The 23,579-nt window shown below is 39.4% G+C and overlaps 1 protein-coding gene across 1 annotated transcript in view; it reads right to left on the bottom strand.

The window, feature by feature from the left end:
- The window catches only part of poc1b (POC1 centriolar protein B), a 44,882-nt gene that overhangs the window by 19,211 nt on the left and 2,092 nt on the right, over window positions 1–23,579 (bottom strand). The window contains exons 3-10 of the mRNA XM_032577329.1: window positions 23,044–23,215; window positions 22,726–22,905; window positions 21,054–21,161; window positions 20,846–20,961; window positions 20,205–20,338; window positions 19,519–19,587; window positions 18,612–18,770; window positions 18,394–18,471 (exon numbers count right to left, since the gene is read on the bottom strand). Of these exons, the coding sequence (XP_032433220.1) occupies window positions 18,394–18,471; window positions 18,612–18,770; window positions 19,519–19,587; window positions 20,205–20,338; window positions 20,846–20,961; window positions 21,054–21,161; window positions 22,726–22,905; window positions 23,044–23,215 (1,016 nt within the window). The remainder of the gene's footprint in view (window positions 1–18,393; window positions 18,472–18,611; window positions 18,771–19,518; window positions 19,588–20,204; window positions 20,339–20,845; window positions 20,962–21,053; window positions 21,162–22,725; window positions 22,906–23,043; window positions 23,216–23,579) is intronic.

Below are 23,579 nucleotides of genomic sequence, written 5' to 3'. Positions count from 1 at the left end.
AGCACTTGGAGCGTTTGAGTCAAACGCGTCTGACAAATAAGTCGGCAACGAAAAACAACGCGTAGAGCAATTTTGACACGCTGCCACGTAGACTTAGGCACCATATTGAATGAATGAATGAATGAATGAATGAAAGAAAGTACGGACAGACAAATCTGCCAGCAGAGCTTATTGCCACATGCAATTAAAGACAGAAACCACTTGACAAAAATTTCAACAGGCAAATGTCTACAGCTCTGCAGGATTGCTATGTGAAATATGCTTTGAATGGATTAATGTCCTGCTGCAGGGTTTCGTAAAACATGTTTCTTCTAGAGAGGAAATAAGGATTTCACTTTAATTTTCAAAGGCCTCTTTCTCAGCCGTTTCTTTCCCACCAACACCTCAGGTGAAGGCAAATTCTTTCACAGTGAGGAAGTGAATCGGCATCATTGTGGCTTTGAGAGGGATTGACCTATTTTAAAGCCCCTTACAAAGATTTACTGACATTATTCACATTTTATTAGACATTCTCACCTACACATACACACATTGGCTAAAATCAAAATCCTTGAGCCATGAAATAAGGAATAAATCTTAAGCTGGAGAAAATTTCAAAAGCGGTTGGCCTCGCTCACGTGTAAGTGTTGGGAAATGGAAACAATAAGGGTACAGAAATGATCTAAAGCAGGGGTTTCCAAACTTTTTGTCACATGGTCCAAAAAGAAATTTTGCAAATTTTGTAATTATCTACTGCAAAGAAAAACAAAAACAAAAAAATATATATCGTCAGTTTTGAGCAATAAAGTTAGGATTTAGGTTACTCTTTTTTTTTTTTTAAATCCTTACCGTATTTAACCAAGTTTAATAAAATCATTAAAACATATCTGGATGCAGAAAATACAGCTTTTGACTCAAAGTCATCTATCAGTGACTTTGAGTAAAAGTCATTGATAGATGAGGTCCTAGCAAGACAATGCATGAAGCCTGGTTATTTAAATATGAATAATTAGTGCTGTTGACAACATTTTCGGTTGCAAGAAGATTTTACTTTGTCTATGCTAATTTTGTCGTAATTAGAAATAGAAAATTTGCATTTGATGTATTTTGGGCAAATTGTATCATTCTTGAATTGAAGTTAAGGGCCACACACACAATCAGTCCAGTGGCCACAAATGGACCCCAGGCAACACTTTGGCCAATTTATTTTTGAAAATTTAAATTGTCTTCCATTTCCAGTGTTAAATGTTCATTAGAATTTAAAGTTTATTCATTTTTGAGAATATGTTCCTGCATTATTATTATTATTCCATTAGCTTTATATAACATGAAGATGGTCATAAACAATATTATTATCAGTTATCACAATAACTTCTGGGACAATTTATTGTCCAGCAAAACTTGTTATTGTCACAGGCTCGTTGGAAAAAATCTCCACAATCATTTTGACAAATTATTGTAGTAATTCTGAGAGTTTTAATTAGTATGTTGGTCCACCACACTAGAGCCGTTTCAGATGAGCACAGTAGGTAATGCTGCAACTCAAAACACCTTTTTTCTTCATGTAAGCAGCAACAGTTTTACACGCTGGCCTCACAAACTCAAATGTCCCCAGCAGTACACAGAGCTAAGTGGCAGCAGGTGGCTGGAACAACGTCTGACAGGATTAAACAGGATGCAATTAGTGCATCCATCATTGAGGCGCAATCACAGAGCAAAAGACTAAAGGAATTGCTAAAGGTTGTCTGCTTGATTGACAGTACTGGTGGCGGGGGGGATGTCGGAGGTCATGCTGAGCCTTTGCCCTTCTCTTTGCAGGCGGGAGGGAGCTAGGAAAGCTGCTCCAGGCCCCAGCAGCCACAGGTGGGCTTTTGTCATCGTGCTTTATGTGCCGCCAAGATTTCGCCATCACACAAGCAAGAAGCTAACTTTTTTTTTTTTTAATGCATGTGCCCTTTATTGATGTTGTCTTCACTATTGTGTTTGTACAATCGGCGACTTTTGCAACGGTGTAGACGGTCAATATGCCAGCATTATGCATTGAGCAGCAGTAAGGAGCAACAGGAAAACGGTCTGGTGGAATCAGGGGAAAGGACTTTTAAATAACAGAATGTCATAAGCACTAGAAAGATGAAATATAAATGGATATCCATTGATATGCAAAGGATGATCAATTTGAGACACAATGTGCCTCTATATTAAAATCAAATCTCAGCTTCATGAAGGTTAGGTAAGGTCTCTGCAGTTGGATACTAATCCCTGTCTACCAACCTTCAAGCCTGTATACTGTGTGTTTTACATCGCTGCCGAAAACAAAGATTAACAATTATATTGACAGTGCTCAACTATGCTTTACTGTCGATCTAAAGCAGAAAGTTTGTCCAACATAATTCCCACCATCCGCACTGGGGGCTCAGCAATCCATGTTGCACTGACAGATCACAAACTGTCAGTGTGATCTGTCACATGCACATTCCATGTCTCATACTTTCCATCTGGGACATGTACTGATGATTCATAAGTTTCAACAGTATTGGGATATTGTACACCAAGACTGTCTATGGATAAGCTTAATGCAAGCATAAGTTGGAGTGGGTGTTGGATATGTGGGTAGTTTGAAAAAACAAAAATCTCCTTCAGCCTTTTTAAAAAAAAAAAACAGGATTAGTTGGCAGACGGTGTTGATTTGGTAACCCTAGTGAAATACCCACACTAACTCAAGTCCTCACACACAAGACAGGTTTTAATGTAGGCGTTCAGCCTAACCAGCACAAAGATCTTTAATGTTAGATCCAGGGTGTGCTGCTAAAATATATTATTTGCTTTCTATGTTGTGCTGCAGACAAATAAGGTACTTAACTTCAGCAAGGTTATTAAAATCCATTTAAGACATTCTAAAATGAGAATATTAATTCATCTGTTGTTCAAATTATGCTAACAGTTATATTTTTATTAAAGAAGCACCAATCTGATACCAATATCTGTATCAGGACCGATGTTGAAAGAAATTCTAGATTGGATATCAGTAGCAGTATGCCTGATCCATAAGAGCAGATCTACTTTTTTTTCCATTTCTGATACCAATAGAGATATTTGAGGTTAAGTATCAGCCGACACCGATCCGATGCAGAAAAACACTACTGAGCTCATTTAAAATGTTAGTTTTTTTTCTTAAACACAGATGTAAATATAGTGAATTATGAATTATTTGTTAAGTCTGTTGCTAATACAACAATAAATTCACAAGATTGGTCAACCATGTAAAAACACACAACTTTAATTTGTTCAGTCAGTGCACTTATGAGTAGAACAGCCAAAAAGAAACTGAAACTGATAAAAAGAATGTGTTGACTACTTTGGTCAAACTTGTAAAAAACATAAACTGCAACAAACCTTCTTTGAAATGGTTCAGAAAGCAATTAGGAATTCTAAATAGAATATAAAATAAATAATAAAGCATGACGTCGCTCAGAGCACAAAGCATAGAATTAGACTGAATAGATCTGGGCACGTTGTCACTGATACCCCATCTAAAATTTTTGTCAATATCAGGACCGTTAGAGATATTAATATCAGATCGGTACATCTCTAAATTGGTGAGAGTGAACTGGAATCAAACACACATTTCCCTTCTTTTCCTATTGTGCCACAGCGGCTTTGTTGGTTAATGCAGCAACAGTCTCCTTACAAAGGCCAGCCGTGTCAAACTGACAGTGATTCATGTTGGTGAATGTTGCCTCTAAGGATTTCTCTTGCACAAAAACTGAGATGACCCTGGCGCATTCGGTACGTAGTTCGCCCAATGAAAACAGGTCAAGGCCCAAAAGGCATAATGTCAACCAGATGTTGGTCTTATTTAACCAACAAACGAAACCAAATGAACCAAACGGAAAGTCACAGTAATTACATTCTGCTCCCTAATCCATTTTGCCCAAGCAAAATTCAGAGATCCCTTGTTGGCCAGGCTTGTTTCAATCATGAGCTGTTCCAAACATAGCAGCTGCTGTGTGTCAAAAGATCAGAGTTTTCTAACGCAGGACATGGATGTCAGTTCAGACTGAGGCTTCTGAAGAAGTGTAATAATTTTATTAAAGCAGCACAGGGACTTTCTAGAGTGCTTTACTGCAGAGAAAGAAATTAATGGGTGACTTCCTTTCATTAGGCCCACTGAAATGATCGAATGCAGTTGATCACAAGGGAAGTTCTCCTTCACATTCATAGTTCTCTTTATTTTTGTTCAAAGGCACCATTTACATATTGTAAATGGTTTAAATATTTCACTCATCTTAAGCGAGTACGGTCGATTTTTAGCAACCTTAGCCCAATTCTTTTGTTTTGAGATAAATGTTAGAAAGTTTATGGAAATGACCTTGAATCTAGAGTATATGGTCATTCAGTGTGGCAGGCTGCCAGACAGCAGAATGGCACACACAGCCGAAACAGACTGAAACTTTCCACCGAAACCTGCAGTGCCAACTTCTACATTTTAGAACCCATCACAAAGCACTGGTGGATATGAAAACTTTCTTCAATCAATTGGTGTGGCTGACATTAGAAAATTTGTTGAAGGGCAAAAAATGTTGCAATCCACTTTTTGTTTCAAACATATTGTTGACCAAGATCTGTCTCAGTTACAAAAAATAGGTAAAAGTTAAAAGATCTTGTCCCAGCTACTTTTTTTTTTTTAACCACAAAGCAAAATATCTGAAGAGGAATATATAAAATTAACAAATGTGGAAAACGTTTTTCGAATTAAAGTAGTAATTTTAGCGTTTACTTTTATCATTTCATTTTTATTCTCTTGTTACTGTTTTTTTTTTTGTTTTTTTTTTTGCATTTTAAAGATCAGCTATGGTAATGCTTTACTAGCCACATTTGGTTACATTTAAGTTGAATTTATTATGATGTGAACCTCGCTGATACCTCAATTAAAGTCCCAGATGACTAAACAACTAAAAAAAAAGTTTGTAAAGCTATTATTTTCTTTTCTTTGTTTTAATATAAATGTATTTAATGTCAAAGTAGAAAATACATGGTGTGCTACATTACATTAATGAGAGAGAAAATAAAAATTAAAAAGCTATAATTTTCTGCCTCCAATGATTATATTTGTACTTTTTCTCTAAAGAACATCTACATTATGTACTTTAAGGCAAATCATGAAATTGCTGTTTTGTAACTAAGAGCAAAAATAAAAAACAACTGCTGGAATACAAAGAAAGACATTGACATAGCAGGAATAAGTCATTAACGTTGGATGTTTGTTTTTTTCTTAGAAATGTCACATTAGTCTGAAAGAAACTGAATCTACAGATCAGCATGGCATACGTAACTATATTGCCTGCACATGGAGGTCAGCAGGAAGGAAATCCTATGTAATCTTCACACATATCCAACAATTAACGTGACTCAGTAAACCTGCGAGAAAGCCAAGCAGCAGATTGCTGGGCAGGTAAACAACTCATAGGGAGACAAAAATGAAAGAGTGTCAACAAGAAGAATGCACATGCTGAGGAAAATCAGAGAAAGTATGTAAATATTAGATTTTCACATGTAAATCAACTCAAATAATACTGTTTTATTAAAGCCCAAAGTAATCGTATCCATGAGAAATATTGGAGTGAGCTGCGCCGCCGCACATGCCTGCTAATCGCTCGTGGCATTCAAGCTAATGCCAATAAGTCTGCAGAGAACCTGTGGGAAACTCATTCGCCATTGAGAACAACTTTTTCTTAATTGCTAGCAGTCGAGTTTTAAAATCACATAAGCTCTCGCACTATGCTAACAACCCAACCTTTCCGTTCCCACGGAGACCGCACTAAAGGCCACCCCAAAAGCCTTCAGGCATCTTTTAGCCAAGGTCCTTACTTCTGAACCTTGAAAAACAATCAAACAAAACTCATAATCACCCAACAAAAACGTTCCTGTGCTCCGGGTCTTTTACGAATATAAAAATAACTGAGTGTGGTGGACATAATCACAGCTTTTGGCGTAAACGTCAGCATTTCTTGGCTGAATTGATTTTAGATCTGATTAAAGCCGAACGTGAGATATTCAAAAGTCCAGAAACTTCAGAGCAAAAAATGTGACAAAAACATGTTTGGTGGAAGCTGTAATATAATCCCTAAGTATTTCATAAAGTGGGTATGCCAGCATATAATCCACAGAACGCAGTGTGTGTACAGGTTAGAGTACATGAACAATAACAGCCTAGGGTCAAGAGGTCAATTAACTCTTTCAGCTACTGCACAAGATTAACAGAATGCAAAAAGATACTGAAATAAAGTCTAACCAAATTATAAGAATTTGACAAAGATTCCACAAAAACATAGAAGAAAGCAAAATGAAACTAGTCTGTATAGCAAACATTCAGGTCAGATGGGTTTCAAACGCTCTGAAAGCTGGAGGCTTAACAGCGAAGTGTCACGTTTTAGGTTGGTGAACTAAACACAGCTGCTTATAACAGGTTCCAGTTTGGATTCAGAAGTATTTTCATCCAATCAGACAAACTTTTCACCAGAGGAATACAGTTAGAGGTTCCTGTTGATCATGACAGAGGGCAGCCTGGGTGCAGAGGCTATAAGAAGTACACGGAGAGAGTCTTACTTAAACTTGAACTCATATTTGAACTTAAGCCAGTTTCAATCTATTAATATCCCAATTTGATACATTTTCACACTCATAGTCACTGCATTCTGTTGTTCTTTCATCATCATGTAGCATGCAAGCTCAGCAGCAATATTATATTATGGATTGGAATTTGGCTTACTGAAAAATTCCAAATACTGGACAATATTGCCAGAAAAAAACCTTAAACAAGAAAGCTGAGGATCAAGAAGAATTTTTAATTTTATAATAATAGTGAAGAGATGAATGCATCCAAGTCAACAAAAGATTAGACTGAGCAGAAGAAAATCACAGTTTGGAGAACTAAATATGAAAATATCTGTGGAGTGACCTAAAGCGAAACGAGGGGTAAACTAGAAATATTTTCACAATCTGGTATATTTGGAGAAACTTTGCGAAGCAAAATGATGTGGTGAGATGTGCTGACTGACTTTTACTCAAGAAGCCTAAATTTTGAAATTAGATCATAAAATGGTTCAAAAGGGACAGACTTACAAACAACTTACTGAACTTTTTTTTTATTTTAAACATCTTAGTCTTAATTTTTACTTGACAAAATATGGCACTTTAACTGGAATGTGCAGTTTTCTACATCCACTCCACAGGAAGAAAAGAGCAGAACATCTTCCAGTATTTTGGCTAAGATCACTCAGTAAAACTCTCCTTTCATTTACATAAATTCCTCAGAGCTTAATTTACAGAGGATAACGCGAGGTTGAGTTTGTGTTTAATCTGGAGCTCAGTGTTGGTCCAATTTGAAAGAAGGAGGTTTTCTCTACTCCCATAATATTGGTTTTCTTGGTTCTTTCTTAGTAGAATTGCTGGTAAAGAATTAAACACTACAATCTATCCTCATCTAATCATGGTGGTTTACAGCAAGAGTCTTCAAGAAACAGAAAAATTAACCCAACACAGATGATTAAGACATGATTGTTCTCTATGCACTCAAGTACAAAATGCCAGTGGAGGAAAATAAATACATTTCTACAAGTTGATTAAAGGTACAGCACGCCTCTGCTTTCCTTTGTCCACATAGAATCAATGCTTACAGGTGAATCCCTCTCAGTGTTGGGGAAGGAAAAAATAGAGAGCTCAGAAAAATCAATTGCATATTTTTTCTGCAAACCTAGATGAGGCGTACAGAAATAAACCCGGCAAGCAGCGGAGCCATGAGGCGTCTGATCTGCCTACGCGGTTCACCGGGCCACATCCTCTCTGCCTCCACTAAGGCAGAAAATAGCATCAGCCAGCAGCCCTGCCAGACATTAAGGTAGTCTGTTATTTCCACAGGCAGCACACACACACATACACACACCCCTACACATGCAGTTTCTCTAACACTGGCTTTAGCAGCAGCCTTTCAAAGTCATTCTGTGTAGGTTATCATGGACCTCATACCTGTAGAAATATGTAATAAATAATAAGCTGCTTCTTGAACTGCAACTAAACTCAATTGGTTTTTTTCACCCCAAAATGTACAAAAATGAAATTAATAAAAAATAAATTCTCTAATTTAGGTTTGGGTAATTTGGGATTAGAGGCATTTATCTTATTGTTTATCGTAAGTTGTTTCAATTAATGTAAAAAAAAAACAGCCTGACATTAGCTTTAATGCTATTTTTGCGTTACAATAAATGCCTACCTCTAATCCAAACCATTACTAGGCTTTGGATTAGAGGTAGGCATTTACTGTATAGTTTATTGTAAATTGTTCCGATCAATTTCAATTAATAATGTTAAAAAAAAAAAAGCGCAACAGGATTGTGGCAAAGTGGCCTGGATTTACGTCCGATTCTAATGAACAGCACAGTAGCAGGGTATGGTGTGAGATGGATGGCTTCATTATCAAATAAATTTACTTAATTTTGTTAATATAAATATAGTTGACCCAAAACACCAGCCTGTGTTCATGGCATAATTCCTGCTAAGTGACTGACTTCCTGCTTTCTGCTGGTTATGCTCCAGTTGTCTTCGCCAAACTGTTTGAACTTCACTCTTTTCCTGACAGTATCATTCATTGGAATTTAATGTGACAACGATAAATCAACATTCTTATAAGCAATTTTTACAAAAAAATGATAAACAATATAATTAATTCTTCCCAGGTCTATTTTTATCCCTCGACGCCGAACCAAAACCACGTCTCAGAGCAAAAAGAGGAAAAGCAACACAACATGGCTTGCCTTTCAGGTGTCCCGGTAATACCTGTAAATAAACCTGCCTGCCTATTTTTAGCCCAGTGCATGTACTGACTGTCAGCACGTTCTCCCTCACACGTCCCCCAGGATACACGCTGTACCCTTGACAAAGCACAAGCACAGGATCCTTGTGGCTGATGGCATGGACAACCATGGCAGATGACAAGATGGCAATATTAGTAACCAAATTAATTATAAGGTACATTCTTATCTGCTTTCGACAAGAAGTGAGAAGTTGTTTAAAAAAAATGGCTTTTTTTAAAAAAAAGTTTTCTCTAGAAATGCATTACATGCAGTGTGCTTTGATACATTTTTCTATTACAATTACAAGCAGATGCATCTGTGGAGAAAACTTAAAAAGTAGTATTTATTGGCCAGCAGTTGGTAGCAGAATGGAAGCATCTCAAACAAAACAGAGAAAAACTACTATGTGTAAAATGAGAAGAGTGATTGGATAAAGAAAGTAAAGTTACAAGACAGAAGAAGAACAAATATAAGAAATAAGAATGAATAAGATGATAGATTAGTGATGCAACTATCCCTTCCAATTAAGAGTCTCAAAACAAAATGTTTTACACTTGATTTCACATTTACAGAAACCGACTGAATTAACCTGCACTACAATAACTCCTGTATTGAGACAATTCTGAAAATTTCCCAAAATGTGACTGGAACATTCATTTAATAGTCATGCAGCTATAAAGCAGAACAACTGTAAAAATGTGTTTCAATCCTCAGCTTCATGTTGGAGTAATGTGCCAAAAACTGTTTCTCTACTGGTTTGGCTGGTACCACTTAAGCTTTTAATGTGTTGCTGGGTGGTCCGTGGTTTTCTCCAGCTCAGTCAACTTGAAATTATGAAAGAGTGAAGGTAATTCCCCAAAAACATTTCCTCTTGGAAGCACAAAGACAGCTATGGCTCGCAAGCAAAGGACTGTCCTAAAACAACAAGCTACAACATGTAACATGTCTGTTGCTAAAATAATGTTTAACAGCTGCTGATGCTGGGGTTTTGTTGTTGTTTTGTTTTGTTTTTTTTTAAACTTGTGAGACTGGCACAAAGGAAAAGCCAAAGAATGTAGAGGCCTGCGTTTATGGAACAGTTAGCATCTTAAAGTCGTATATTCGCCATTTAAACAGCTCAGTAACATTTCCGCTTCTCCAACAGCAACGTTGCACAAGCTAACGGAATCTGTTTAATTATTACCAATTTACCGTTAGTCAAAATTCACACACACACACCAACGTAATAGATACGACAGAAAACATCCAGTCAGAACGTAAGCTGAAGAGGAAAAAGAAGAAGAAGAAATGCTAGTGGGGAGAGATGTGCAGATTTCCTTCTGTGAATAATTTATCCTTCAGAGAAAACAAGGACACAAAAACGGCATTGACATTCTGGTGAGAAAACACTTAACTCTTTCTTTCTAATGCTTTTCTTCTGATTCATTTAAGTAGATGCCTATGAACCAGTGCATTAAAAAACATATATCTGAACGGGTATTCAGCTGCGCTAAGAATAGCATGAAGAGAGGCACGTGGTTGTCGATGAGGGTCAGCCAGCTCGAGAACATTGAGAGGAATGTCACAATATTAATGGAGACTTAATAGCAATGCATGCCACAGCTTTTGGGTATGCGTTTGTGAAATGTTTTGAAAACGAAAAATCGCTTTTCTTTCGCTTCACATGTGCCTGGTGCTTTCCATGTTTACATTTTGTGAAGAATTTGCGCTCATCGTTTTCTTCAGAGGTTGCCATTTCCTTCAATGGTTCTCAGTGTAGTGCCACCACAGGCAAGGAGGAATACAGGTTGTCCAAAGGGTTTGTTTCATTTGGCACAACGCAGTATGAAAGCAAACCGCACCTGCTGAACATGTAACAAATATTGCGATTTTGGTCCCAATTCGAACAGAGTCTGCTGGACTGTGAAGTGTGAAAACACTCTAAATCACATTAAATATGGAGTCAAAACTTGACAAAATATGAAAAAGAAACTGTTAAGGTGGGGCTGGGCGATACAGCTGAATAATGAATTGCAACATAAGCATTCATATCAGTCGATATCAATAATTAGTTATTAGTTTTATGCATATGAAATTCTGCCATACTAGTGACGTGATCTTTCCTGTTTCATCCAGTTTTCACTCCATTGTTGTTTATTTTTAAGCAGTTATGAGGCACAGTGGCAAAACTTAAACTGCTGCTGCACAAGTTACTTAGCCAGTTGTTGCTAGGTAACCTGTTAGTTGATGCCACCAACCTTGCTAAGCTGGCCGTGAGAGTTGGAGCAGCTGAAGTCTTTGCTCCAACTACATTTTCCAAAATGCTAATGGTGCGTTCACACCAAACGCGTTATGTGCATCAAAAACGAGTCTGTCGCTTCAACTTCGACGCGTGTGCACTTTGAATACATTTTGCTCTACACCTAGCGTTGCACGCGTCAGGCGCAAAACGTGTTTGCTGCTGGCGCACCTTTAGGGGTTCTTGATCGGAATTCAGTGAAATTACTGAATACTCTATCAATCATATTATCTATGCGTCTATTGCGTTATCCATTTATTGTCCAGCCCTATGTTAGGGTGTGAGAAGAAGTTAACACAGTACTATATTGGAACTTAGATCATTAAAAATTTAACTGTGTTATTTTTGCAGACAACAGCTCCAATAACAGAATCACAGCCTTTTGGGTTTGTTTCAATACATTCCATATTTAGATATGAAATCATCCGACTCACTCCCATTGTAACATCACATTTCACATGTAACGCAGTAAAAACATCATGTGAAGTGCCTACATGTTCCCGTCTATTTTTAAACTGCTAAAAATAAAAAATGCACAGCAGGCTGTTTGTGTGTGTAAGCGACAGTGAGATTAAGAGTATATAAGAATATATAGTGAGAATAAATTTGCAACACTGTAGGCATTTTGTTTGTTTTTGTTGTTTTTGGGGGGAGAGGGTTTTGCATGAATGAAAGCAGTGAGTGCGCCACAGCTTGGTGGGGTGTGTGTGTGTGGGGGTGTGCGTGTGTGTGCAGAGGGGTGGGTGTGAGGGTGTTATGCAGCCTCTGGGAGTTCGTGTCCTGGTGGAAAGTGAGCCCTCCCTCTCCCCTGTAGCTGTTGCTATCTTTATCTCGTTTCCGTCGTGTCTTCTCACTCGTGATACCCTCCACAGCACTTAAACCTGGCGTCTCAACCCCTCAGTCGTCAAGTATTCAATACTTCCGCTGCACAGGAAGCTGACGAGGAGCAGGGTCATCCGTGCTAATGTAGCGCCACACACAAACATTGGCTTGATCTCACATTTGATGATGCACCTGAGTGCAGTCATTAATATAATAACACTTTAAATTTGACAATAAATCTAACACATTAGATTTTACTTGCGCCTTGTTTTTCTTTTTCTCTGAGCATTGCTTTGTCTACCTTTGAGGACAATTTGAAAGACCCCTTTATGCTTTGCATTATATATTCAGATCTAGCACGGTTAGCATCGCTCTAACCCTGTTAGGTGACATATAAATATACATCTCACCAAAACCCACTGAAGTACTTTTGCACTTATTGTATCCCTTGTTGACAAGTAGCTTGTACTTCGACTTAAAATCGTTTTCCAAACAGCACTTTCTCTTTTATATGAACATTTTTCTTATATTACTGATGACCAAATGTTCCTAAAGCAAATATTTGTGTGTGTTCATGTGTGTGTTTAAGAGGTGATTAGATAGCAGACGGTTAGATATGGTTACTTGTGCCGTCTCTTGTGTCGTTGCAGACGTTAGCAGTGACGCCAGTTAGACCAGATGAAGTATTCTCTACCAATGTGCTTCTTATCAACCTCTGTGTGTTCATGTGTGTGTGTGTGTAAAATGTTATCACTTACCCCATAAATGTGATTATTGCACATTCCTAATTGTAACAAGTTTGGGGTAAATTAAGTGTTTGCTCATGCTTAAGAAGGGAAGACAGCTGTGCAGTGTTTGATTGCGTCGAACCAACCACACTCTGTCTTGCCCACAACCTGTTGCCCCCCTCACCTGTGGTGGCGCTGCACCAAGAACCACTAAAGGAAACGACCTGAAAACCTTTTAAGAAGACAATGAGCACAACTTCCTTCGTCATAAAATGTAAACAAACATTTAGTGGCATCAAAGTTTGGTGATTGTAGGATTTCTCTTTAATTGTTGGTAGAAGACCATGAGCCAATTCTCCCACTGGCACTAGACTCATCGTTTGTTTTAGTTGTATTTACCCAGAATGTCCTGTTCTACTTCGCTTCCTGCTTTTGGAGCGGTCTCTGGTCTGCACATATGCAGTCGAACCGCACCAGAGTTCACTTTAGCCAAGCACATTGGCTGGTCTGCCTCACAGTTTGTTTTTTAGGCAGACCAGAGTTCACGTTTTTAGTCCGCATCAGAGTTTGATTGCGCAGTCACACCTCCACAAATGAACCAGACTTTCTAGACAAACAAACTAGAGTTTGATGAAAACGGACTAAACAAGTTTGGTGTGAAGACCAAGTTACACTTTGGTGAAGCACCACTTATTTAATGGTAAAAAAAAAAAACTGTCCTTCCTGGACATTTTTAAGAACATTTCATCATCTGTCTCAAGTGAGTGAATTCTTTGCCTCTCTACACAATGGGATGATTCAGTCGGTTCAAGAGAAGTATTTTTCCCTTTAATGTGGTGTTTGAGTTCCAGAAAGTAATGAAATTTTACACATAAAAACATTTCATGCGCTAAAGTGAAGGGAAAATCCCCCAAATAAGAATCATGTGTTTTGCTCAAGAGGTCACTGACAGTTGGAGAATTTCCTTAGACAGGAACATCCCAGTCTAACCACCCACACAACCACCTCAGGACTTTCTGCAATTCCTAGCCCCCTCTTTCTCTCTCTCTCTCACCAGCTAGCTGTCAGGCTCTCTCAGGCCTCATCTTCATGCTTCCGCCTACACATGAACCCATTAGGGTGATGTTTCAGGAGGGTGTGTGGGGGAGGGAGACAAGGATGCCGAGCGGAAGGGAAAGCACTCCAAGTACATGTAGAACGGTGGGAGGGGGAAAGAAAAGACCAGAGGGAAGGACGAGGAGGAAAGAGAGGAAGAGAATGGAACGTTCCCTGATGATGGATTTCACCTGATAGGAGCTGACTGGAGGGGCTGGGGCTCCCCGCTCAGAACCAATCTGAACATGAATGACCGTCGCTCACATTCACATGACCCATACCCGATGAGTCATGCCCAAACAACCTACATGTACACACACACGTCGCACATTTTTGATCTGGATTAAAACACTTAAGTGACTTCAGATCATTATGTTCAGTTAAACTATGACAGTAGCTTCTTTTCCACTACAAATGTGCTTAAAACTTTATCAATATTCCGCTAATGCCGAAAAAAAAACGCAATTCAGCAATTACGTTGTTTCTATTAAACAAGAAATGCAATTAAAATCACATTCTTTTTTTTCTGACCCAGCTAACCTGCTGTTTACACTCCAGTCCAATAGGTGGCAACAATGTGTCATTAAGTTGGAAGTCAGTCAACAGCTGCCCAATCTCTCCAGCTGTCTGAATAGAAGATGAGTAAAACTTTGTCAATATTCCACTAATGTCTAAAAAAAAGAAAAGAAAAAACACAATATCGTAGTTGCAGTGTTTCCATTAATTAACTTTGTTCATGTCATTAAAAACATTGTCCTCCTTCCACTTCCTATCATCTTCTTCGTCGTTTTCGCCGGTTCGAAAAAATCGTGATCCGAAAAAAAAGAGTTTCCATTGCAGTTTTTACAGCAGGAAAACCATCTCATCCTGGAGCAAAAACGTTTTCATCTAAACACGTGGGTATTTTCCAAAGAGCCATTTTTCCACTGAGCAAATTTATTTTTGTAAATCCAATTTACGCAAATTGGATTTACGAAAATAAATTTGCGCAATTTTATGGCCTGTGGAAACACAGATACTATCCTCCATTAGGACTGGCATTTTCATAAACTCACCGTCCCTCTGTCTCTAATAGATTCTAATAGATTGTATATAAAATAGCATGACGATCATCAGCACAAACAGAGAAAATGCAGACAAAACATATTAGTAATAAGCTAAAGGTGGTAAACACTTTAACATCACCACAGTTCATGGAGGTATTCAGAGTTAGAACACGCTGCCCTAAAGGGACCAACGTTCTACTGCTATTTTTAGCAAGGAGAAAACTGATGCATGTGCAACAACTGAGCTAAACGAGAAGGCAACTCTCCTGCTCCACTATTATTAGAACTGCTGCTCGCTGTGAAGGGCCCCTGGGGGCCCAGGAGCTGGCACGTGGATGTCTACCCTCCCACCCCCATGGATGGGAAAAGAAACAGGGTTTTTTTTTTAACACAAAGAGAAGAGAGATAACTAACTGAAACACAAAATAAACTACAGATGCACCCTAACCATCGCTCAGAGATAGCAACTGTCTTATTTTCTCAATGATCTGAAGCATCACACACAGAATGGAGGCCTGCATTTGGTAACAAACGTTTGTTTCAGCTCTTACAGAATAGACCTGGACTTGGGAAGAAGGACTTGTGCTCATCTTTATCCTCTATATGCCAAATATTTTACAGTGAAGTCTGAGACCATCTGATAAGTTTTATGATCCCATTTTAGTCAAACTTCATCGGTCAGACAATTATGCCACACAGCAAAACTATTGACCCTTTGCATGTGACATCACACTCTTCAGAAAGCGGCCAACAACGCTAAGACGAACGTCAAAATAACTCTTGTAAAACTAACAGCTGGTAGCCTAAAATCACTTTTACGTAGCTGATTTCACTGTAAAAAATGATCACAGGGCACTGCGCAGTCAGCAGGACAAAGAGACAAGGATCCAAAACCAAACTGGTCATTCTGTCATAAACCTCTTGATGAGGAAAGAAAACTGCTGTTGACAGCAGCCATCAATCATCAGTGTAGATTTCACAAGGTAAGAAGATTAACGTTCATTTACGTCATGCATAAGTTTAATTAGAAAGATGCAATCAAATATTGCATCATGGAAAAGGTACATTTCTAATTACTGACAACCATGGAGAAAATGCCCCATCGTCCTGTAGCCTACCATGCACGACAAAAACTGGTAAACATCTAGACTTTAATACATGCTTGCATCTGCTCTGGTGTAACGGGATCACCCTTTATGACATAGTGGTATAAACCATGTGGCGTGAAGTCGGGCAAAGTCAACATTTTAATCCTACCAACAAACATGTCAGGAGGGGAGAGGTTTGGGTCGGTTTCTAAGCTAGTTGTTTCCAACTTTTGCAAATATCACCGTCTATGAGCCCCAACTAGATGTGCTACTTGCACAGTCAAATTAGCTGGACATGAACAAGAAGGAACCATGGCTATACTGGCATAAATAACTTTGGAAAACAACCACAGTGGCAGCGTTTAATGCTCCCACCCCTCACTTCTGACGTCCATCACAGCGCTTCGACGTGACTAGGTGGCGTAGTTGCAAAAGGTCAATAGAAGAATGGCTGAAACTAGACGTGTCTCAAAGGCATCAGAGTCCAGACCTGATGCAAACCTCAATTATCTGAAGTTAACACAGTCAGATGTCTAAGAGTTATTTTACCTAAAAGTGGCAAATGAATAATGCACGATTCAACAGCCGATACAAAACTGCATTCAGACACAGTTTTCCCTTTCTTGCTTTGCTTTCATAAACAACAACAGTGTGGAATCTATTGTACATTTGAGGCAAGTTTTCAACAACTTAAGAACCGGATAATTACCAGATAGCATAAAACTATGACCGTCTACTGACACAAAAAGATTAAGACTTGTTATGAGTGGATTATTTCCTTAAAACCGACATCTGCAAACAAACAGAACTCGTATCCTAAAACTCACGTCTTTGTTGGCTCATTCATGCACTGCTCAGAGTTCTCCTTAACCTCACAGCTGTCCAAATCGTGAGCGGCTGATTTACGGATGTGTCCTTAATGGAGGCTTGAAGTAAAACCACATATCCGACTTGGCCATCCTCATCATAAATGACTTCCACTTGGCTCGGTTCATTCACCATTTTCCTCCCACACAGGAGGTAATTGCAGGGAACAAGTTACAATTAGATGTAGGGCAACACACTGCTCCTAAGTGAACAAACCGACATGACTGTAAATGTCAGGTTCGGATCTAAGACCTGGATAAAAAGAGCGACTAATCTCCGATCACTTTTGAGCCCATGAAGACGGAGAGATGATGTGGAATCACTGGCGTCCATTTCTCTCAAGTCAAAGCAAGGAATTACCACTTCAGTCTTATCCATTTCAAATACGGTGCTATGGAAGTATGAAGCAACTTGGCTTTTTACTGAATAGTCAGTATTATTAAAAATACTCTAACTCTAACTGGTCTTGCATTTATGAGAAAATAGTTGCAATAAAATAGGTATTTTAAACTTAGAAAAATATGATCTTTGATACAATGGTCTTTAACTGAATCCCCACATACGACTGCTGTAGAAAGAAGACTTCTCTAAAATAATGAAACCCTATGATATGTGCATCTGTACAGCTATTAAAATAAAATTAGGATTGCACCAACATGGGGTACTGTGGTGGCGCAGGGGTAAAGCACAACCCACGTATGGCAGCCTTAGTCCTCGATGTGGCCATCACAGGTTCAAGTCCCGCCCTGATGACCTTTCCTGCATGTCTTTTCTCTCTCTCTCATTACCCACTTTCCTGTCTGAGCACTCTCAAATAAAGGCCACTAGAGCTAAGAAAACCTTTTAAAAATATGAATATATAAATATTTGTGGCCGGTAACATTATCCATTATTAATATTGATGTCATGGCCAATAACCAATATAAACCAATATCATATATTCTAAAATGACCATGTTGCTGACATTGCCTCTCTGTTTTCAGTTGTTGCAATCATTGTTACATACAATAAATCTGAAACTCTTTCCTTGGATCAGGACTCGGCAGCCACGACAGATCTTCTGAACTTGAATAAACCTTAGCCCCGGATAAGATGAACCTCTTACCTATAACTTCCACTAAACCAAGCAGCCAGCTCTTCTAAGAAACTGCAGCGTTTACACTAATGCTCGTTCAACCTGAACATTCTGACTAAACCACATCCTCCTCATGTTTCCAGCCTTTATCCGGGATCAACATTTGTAGAGTAAGCGGATAAGACCGATTCACATCCAGAGTTTTAGAGCTGGCAGAACTGTGAGAAACTGCTTTCTGCAAGTCAAAGTCAGGACACACTGACCAGCTGCCTCTGATTGGTCTCCATTATGGAGCGATCACATTAGACAGGTCGACATGTAGACAAAACGTGCACCGTTCTGTGCGAATTAAAACAAGACACACTGACATAAGACATACACCATTACTCTACACTGGTCTCCACTGCCACCTAGTGGCAGAATTGGCATGCCCTGCCTTACTATGTTACAATTTGAGGCACTTCATAGAGTTGGCAGAGAAAGAAGAAGCAATAAGTAGATCAGAGACAGTGATGATTTCTTGTTTTGCTGTAATTGTGCAGATTTCCTCTTGCTGGTCGCCTTACCTTGTTGTCATGGAGATATCGGCTGACCTCTACGACCTGAGGATCAGAGGACATCATGTTTGTCACGACTGGATTGATCTGTGAACAAAGAAGAATTGGTATGACGGGGCTGCACATGGAAAACCAACAGCCTGGAATGAAACCGCATATTTTTTTTCCCAATTTAAAACAGAAACAATTCATTGGGTTTCAATGCTGGGAGGTGAAGCAGGAGATACCTGAATGCCCGTGGGCTGTGAGCGGTGGAGGTGGGCGTGGGGTGCCCTGGGGTGGATGTCAGACAGGTGGGGCGGAGGATCGGGGGTGGACCTCTGGCTGTGTTGTAGCAGAACGTCCCGGTAACGTTTACGGTCAAAGTTCGTCCTCCACAGCAGAACCTGAGGCGGGAAATCCAATGCATGGAACCCAAAGTTTAAAATGTTTACAGACAGACTAACAGTTCTGTGTGTGTGTGTGCTTTTTATTATTGTATAACAGACAACGATTACATTATGCTCAAAGCACAAACCTGTTGCGATTGTTTTGCCAGCAACATCAATGTTGTTGTTTGACAAATGCATTTATTTTTCAGCTAGTTTTAAGAATACTCTATTAACATCAGAACAGATGAAGCTGCAATAGCTGCAATTTGCAGAAAGCCTTGCAACAGAGAGACACGTGTGACAGAAATTTTTGTCCTCTCATGTTAGCAACAGTTTCTACATCAGAAAAATGTTCTGTCATTACGGCTTTCCGCCAAAATGACGTCACTTGCAAGAAATCGCTACTACGACTGCAAATAAATTATCCGGAAGATACAGCCAGAGCTACAATAAGATGGTTTACGTCTATTAGCATGTTCATATGTTAGAATAGCCTAGTCAAAGCACAGAATCAAATCAAGAATTCACTTTCTGTCTCCTGAAATCCTGTTGAAAGACATTAAGGTTTGTAGTTAGAAAGTAGGACAAATGTGGAAAATTGAGAAGTTAAAAATTCAACTGCAAGACAATATTCTATTTTATAAAAAATATACATTTTGAAGTTAAATAAGTTCCTCTAACAGTGTTGAACAACAGAATAAATTAGTAACATTGTGGAGAACGACTATCAAACTATTAGGAAAGAAAGCCATGTCATACCAACCTGGCAATCAGTTCCGCCTGAGGCAAAGTGATCTCCAAGCCTGGAAAAGGCCACAGCGATTACGGCTCCCTGAGAACAAAGATAATTCAAATAAACATCATAAACCATAATTCAAATAACTGCCACAAAGAAATGAAAATAACTTAATGTTCAAAATGTCCTCATTGAATTATAACAGCCAAGTGATGCACAGAAATGGGACATTTTGGCAGAGACATGGATAGTGACTTTTCCAAATTTTGTGGTTTCAGGTTAACACTGTCACCATGGTTACGACACATTTGTCATGTAAACAAAACAAGACTTTAAAAGACTTTTCGTCCCATTATGCTCCAGAATGCTATGAGAGATTACCAAGAGATTTGTAAAGCAGGTGGCCTTTGTACATCGTCACCTTATTAAAATAATGTTTTAGACAAAAAAATAAACCACTTTCAGAAAAAATGACTCAGGCCATTATCTTAGAAACAGGATGAAATGGAACTTGGGGGGGGGGGGGGGGGGGAGGGAATAAAACAGGAAGAAGTGAAAGGGAGGAAGAGTGAAAGAGTGAAATAGAAAAGGTAAAAGAAAGAACAAAAAAGACAAAAGAAAGGACGAAAGAGCAAAAGAAAAAAAATAAACAAAAAAAAAAGCAAAAGAAAAGGACAAAGGCAGATTTTTTTCCCCCTCTGCTGCAACGCCACCTTGTGTCCATGCAGGGTATAGATGAGCCGGCCCTCCAGCAGGTCCAGGATCTTCACCGTCCGGTCACTGGAGCCACTGATTAGGTAGTTATTGGACGGATGGAAGGAGAAACTATTGATTCCTCCACTGTGGACTGAAAACACAGCAAAACAAAAAATAGGAATAAATCTCAAAGCAAAACACTGTATTAGAACGACAAGGCCATTGGTACACGGCTATTGAAACACAATGGGAGAATGAGCTTCTGGAACAGCAGCCTACCTCAGCTCTAAGGAAAATTCAATGACTACAATTCAAAGCTGAAACCGTACCAGAACAAACAGGAACAAACAGAAACAAGCTGCATTACGTTTGGTAAGAGTGGTCAAATATTCAGCCAGAGGTTCGACAGAAGCTTGTTCACGACTACAAAAAGAGTTTGGTTTCTCCGCAATTTGCCAAAAACATTTAGCCAGAAATTAGTGCCGGTGTGTGAGTCTGAATGTAAAATTTGCTTCAAAAGCCCAAAATGAGTGTGATGTTCATGCAGTGAGTCTGGTGGTGTGTGAAAATCTCACTAAATGTGCGGAAACATGTTTGAAAATTTGTTTGAGAGGAGACGCAGAGCCTTTTCAGCCCCGGCTAAGTGGTTCTTCCATACCTTGATAGTGCTGAATCAGCTTATTGGTTCGCAAATCCCAGATTTTAAGACACCTGTCGTCTCCGGACGAGGCGATGCAGGTGCCGCTGGAGTTGAAGTCGACAAACGTGAGCGAGCTGGAACAGATGTAATGATTACTCCACCGAAACCAATTACTCTGCCAACTCCACCCACTGAGAAGTAACAGGAAACAGGCCGACAGAATTACCCTCCGCAGTTGGTGAAAGTGTTGATGCAGCATTTGGTGGACGTGTCCCAGAGACGGACGGTGCGGTCGTCCCCACAGGACACTATGAGCCTCCCGTCTGGAGAAAATCTGAACAGAAACATGCAAAAAGTTTATGCTCCATTATAGTGGAACAAACTTTCAGAAAACTGAAAAATTGCAGTATTCCTTAAATCAAGGCCAACCACCCCCACTCCTCCACCTGTTTAGAGTTACCTTTGAGTCATAATAACTGGAATATTAATCAATATATTGGATGATTTTTATGATGAAATTTGACTAAGTGAAATGTTTATTGCTTGTTCCATAAACAGTTAGCATATCATGGTTTTAAGGGGTAAAGCGCATTGTACTGCCTTGGTGCTGACATGTGCTATACAAATAAACTAGAGTTAGCATGTAACGTGTTCAACACGCAGACTAAAACCTAATTAAACTGTTTCTACCTGCCTCTACTAAATGTTACTTTAAAGTAGCTGGGAGTCCAATGCTTTCATGCATCCTTGTGGGTTTTCCGTACAGCAATTTATCAAAATATTACAGACTTTTTGCATTTTCTAACAGTACAACACACAAAGTTTAAGTTTAAAAATCAGAATTTTATGTGGATTTTTACATAGACCAACCCAAAGTAGTGTGCAACCACAAAATGGAAGAAAAACGATACATGAAAAAGGAAATTGGTATTCCTTCTATATTCCTCTAAAGGCCATTCAAGTGTAAGAATACGATACCAGTAAAGAGGAAATGGTTCATGGGGTGTAAATACTTTTGGAAGGCACCGTAAAGCCCTTTCTCCACAGGCATGACTTTAGCCAGTTCTTCGCCGATCAGCCCGGCCAAATTTGTCTCCATTTGCAGATTCTGAGTGGGTTTCGGTCTGTTTTTTGGAACCACCTGAGGGTCGAGAATTACTGGATTTGATTGGCAGCAGTCTGATTGGTTGATTGGCCCATGGAATCCGCAATGAGACCGTGGTAATTGGTCAAATGTAGATCAATAAGTCTTGAAGTCCAAACAGTTTTGTTTTTTTGTTTAAATTTTGGCAGAAGAGCGTCAACTGGGCAGGGAAACCCACAACAAGCAATATATTGATAGATTTCGGAGAAACAAAGTTGCCAAGGGCAGCACCCGCAAAATGACATCATCAATGTGTTGACCTCAACTCCTGCATGCACAGCCTGCGTTTCCATTGACCATGAAATTGCACAAGTTGGAATTACCAAAGGAAATTCTCTTACTGGAAACACGCCAATTTTAAAAAACAGTCTCACGTTTTTGTGCTGGGATGAGGTGGGTTTTTCAGCTGTATCCAATGTATTTTGCAAAAGTGCATTGGAAAAACTTTTTTTACATCACGAGTCAATAACTAGATGTTACTGCTGGCAGAAACAACAAAGAAGAAAACAGGAAGTGGTAGGAGGATGATGGCACGGCACAACTTATTCACATGTGATTTTAACTGCGTAATTGTAAAACAGTTGGGGGGGGTTTCAACATTAGCAGAATATTGACAAAGTTGCGCACATTTGTAATGGAAACACAGCTATGAAATGTGAGGAACACACCGTCAATGGAGACACACTCAACTCGGCTAAAACCCAGCCAGGCATGAACAACGGAGAAGGGGCTTAAGAGGTCAACACTTCCATACCTGGCACAGCGAACCCAGTTAGTGTGCTGGCTGAGGGAGTAGACGTAACACCGCCGTGGGACGCTCCACACTATAACCGACTTGTCATCAGACGCAGTGACCAGGCTGTAGCCATCATGGGAGAAAGACACACTGCGCACCGCGCCGGTGTGGCCTTTCAACACCGAAGACTCTCCTTTTCTATCCCAAACACACAAACAGTTCAAGTCAAATCTGCTTTAAAGTCCAAATTGAATACCAAGTACCAAGACTTTAGATCCCCCTTTCTAAATGTGAGAAACAAACTGTGCAGATAAAATCGTCAGCTATCTGGCTTACAAGGAAAGTGTCCACAATCGAACCGTTCTGTCTTTGGACGAAGAAGCCAGCAGACGCCCGGATGGGGAGAACTGCAGCCCCGTGACGGTGTCCTGGTGCCCGACAAAACGAAAGGCCCTCGCCTTCGGGGCCAGGTTCCAGATCATCAGGGTTCTATCCACTGATCCTGTAGCTAGAGGAAGAACGACAGAAAACATAATCAGGAAAATACTGGCATATATATATACACAGCTTTGAAGAAAACAGTCCGCATTATAACCTGGATATGTTCTGAGATTTCATGGAAAATTAACCCTAAAACTTTTTTTAAGCTGGGGAATTTAACTCTGCTTTAAAAATATAAGACACAGCTGACAAAAGAAATGAACCACTGACCACCACAGGTGGCCGCTTTAGACCTGCAAACTGATAAAAGCAAATTTCATACTTTTCCAGAATATCCAGAACTATGTGGGAAATGTAGAAAAACTCCATCATTTATACTGGTGACCGAACTAACTGATGATCAGTTAATTAAAGGGGCAGTACTAAGTATT

This window comes from Xiphophorus hellerii, chromosome 2 (assembly GCF_003331165.1).
Source record: "Xiphophorus hellerii strain 12219 chromosome 2, Xiphophorus_hellerii-4.1, whole genome shotgun sequence".
NCBI lineage: Eukaryota > Metazoa > Chordata > Actinopteri > Cyprinodontiformes > Poeciliidae > Xiphophorus > Xiphophorus hellerii.
The sequence above is the reverse complement of the archived record's forward strand: the minus strand, read 5'-3'. Positions and strand labels throughout refer to the sequence as shown.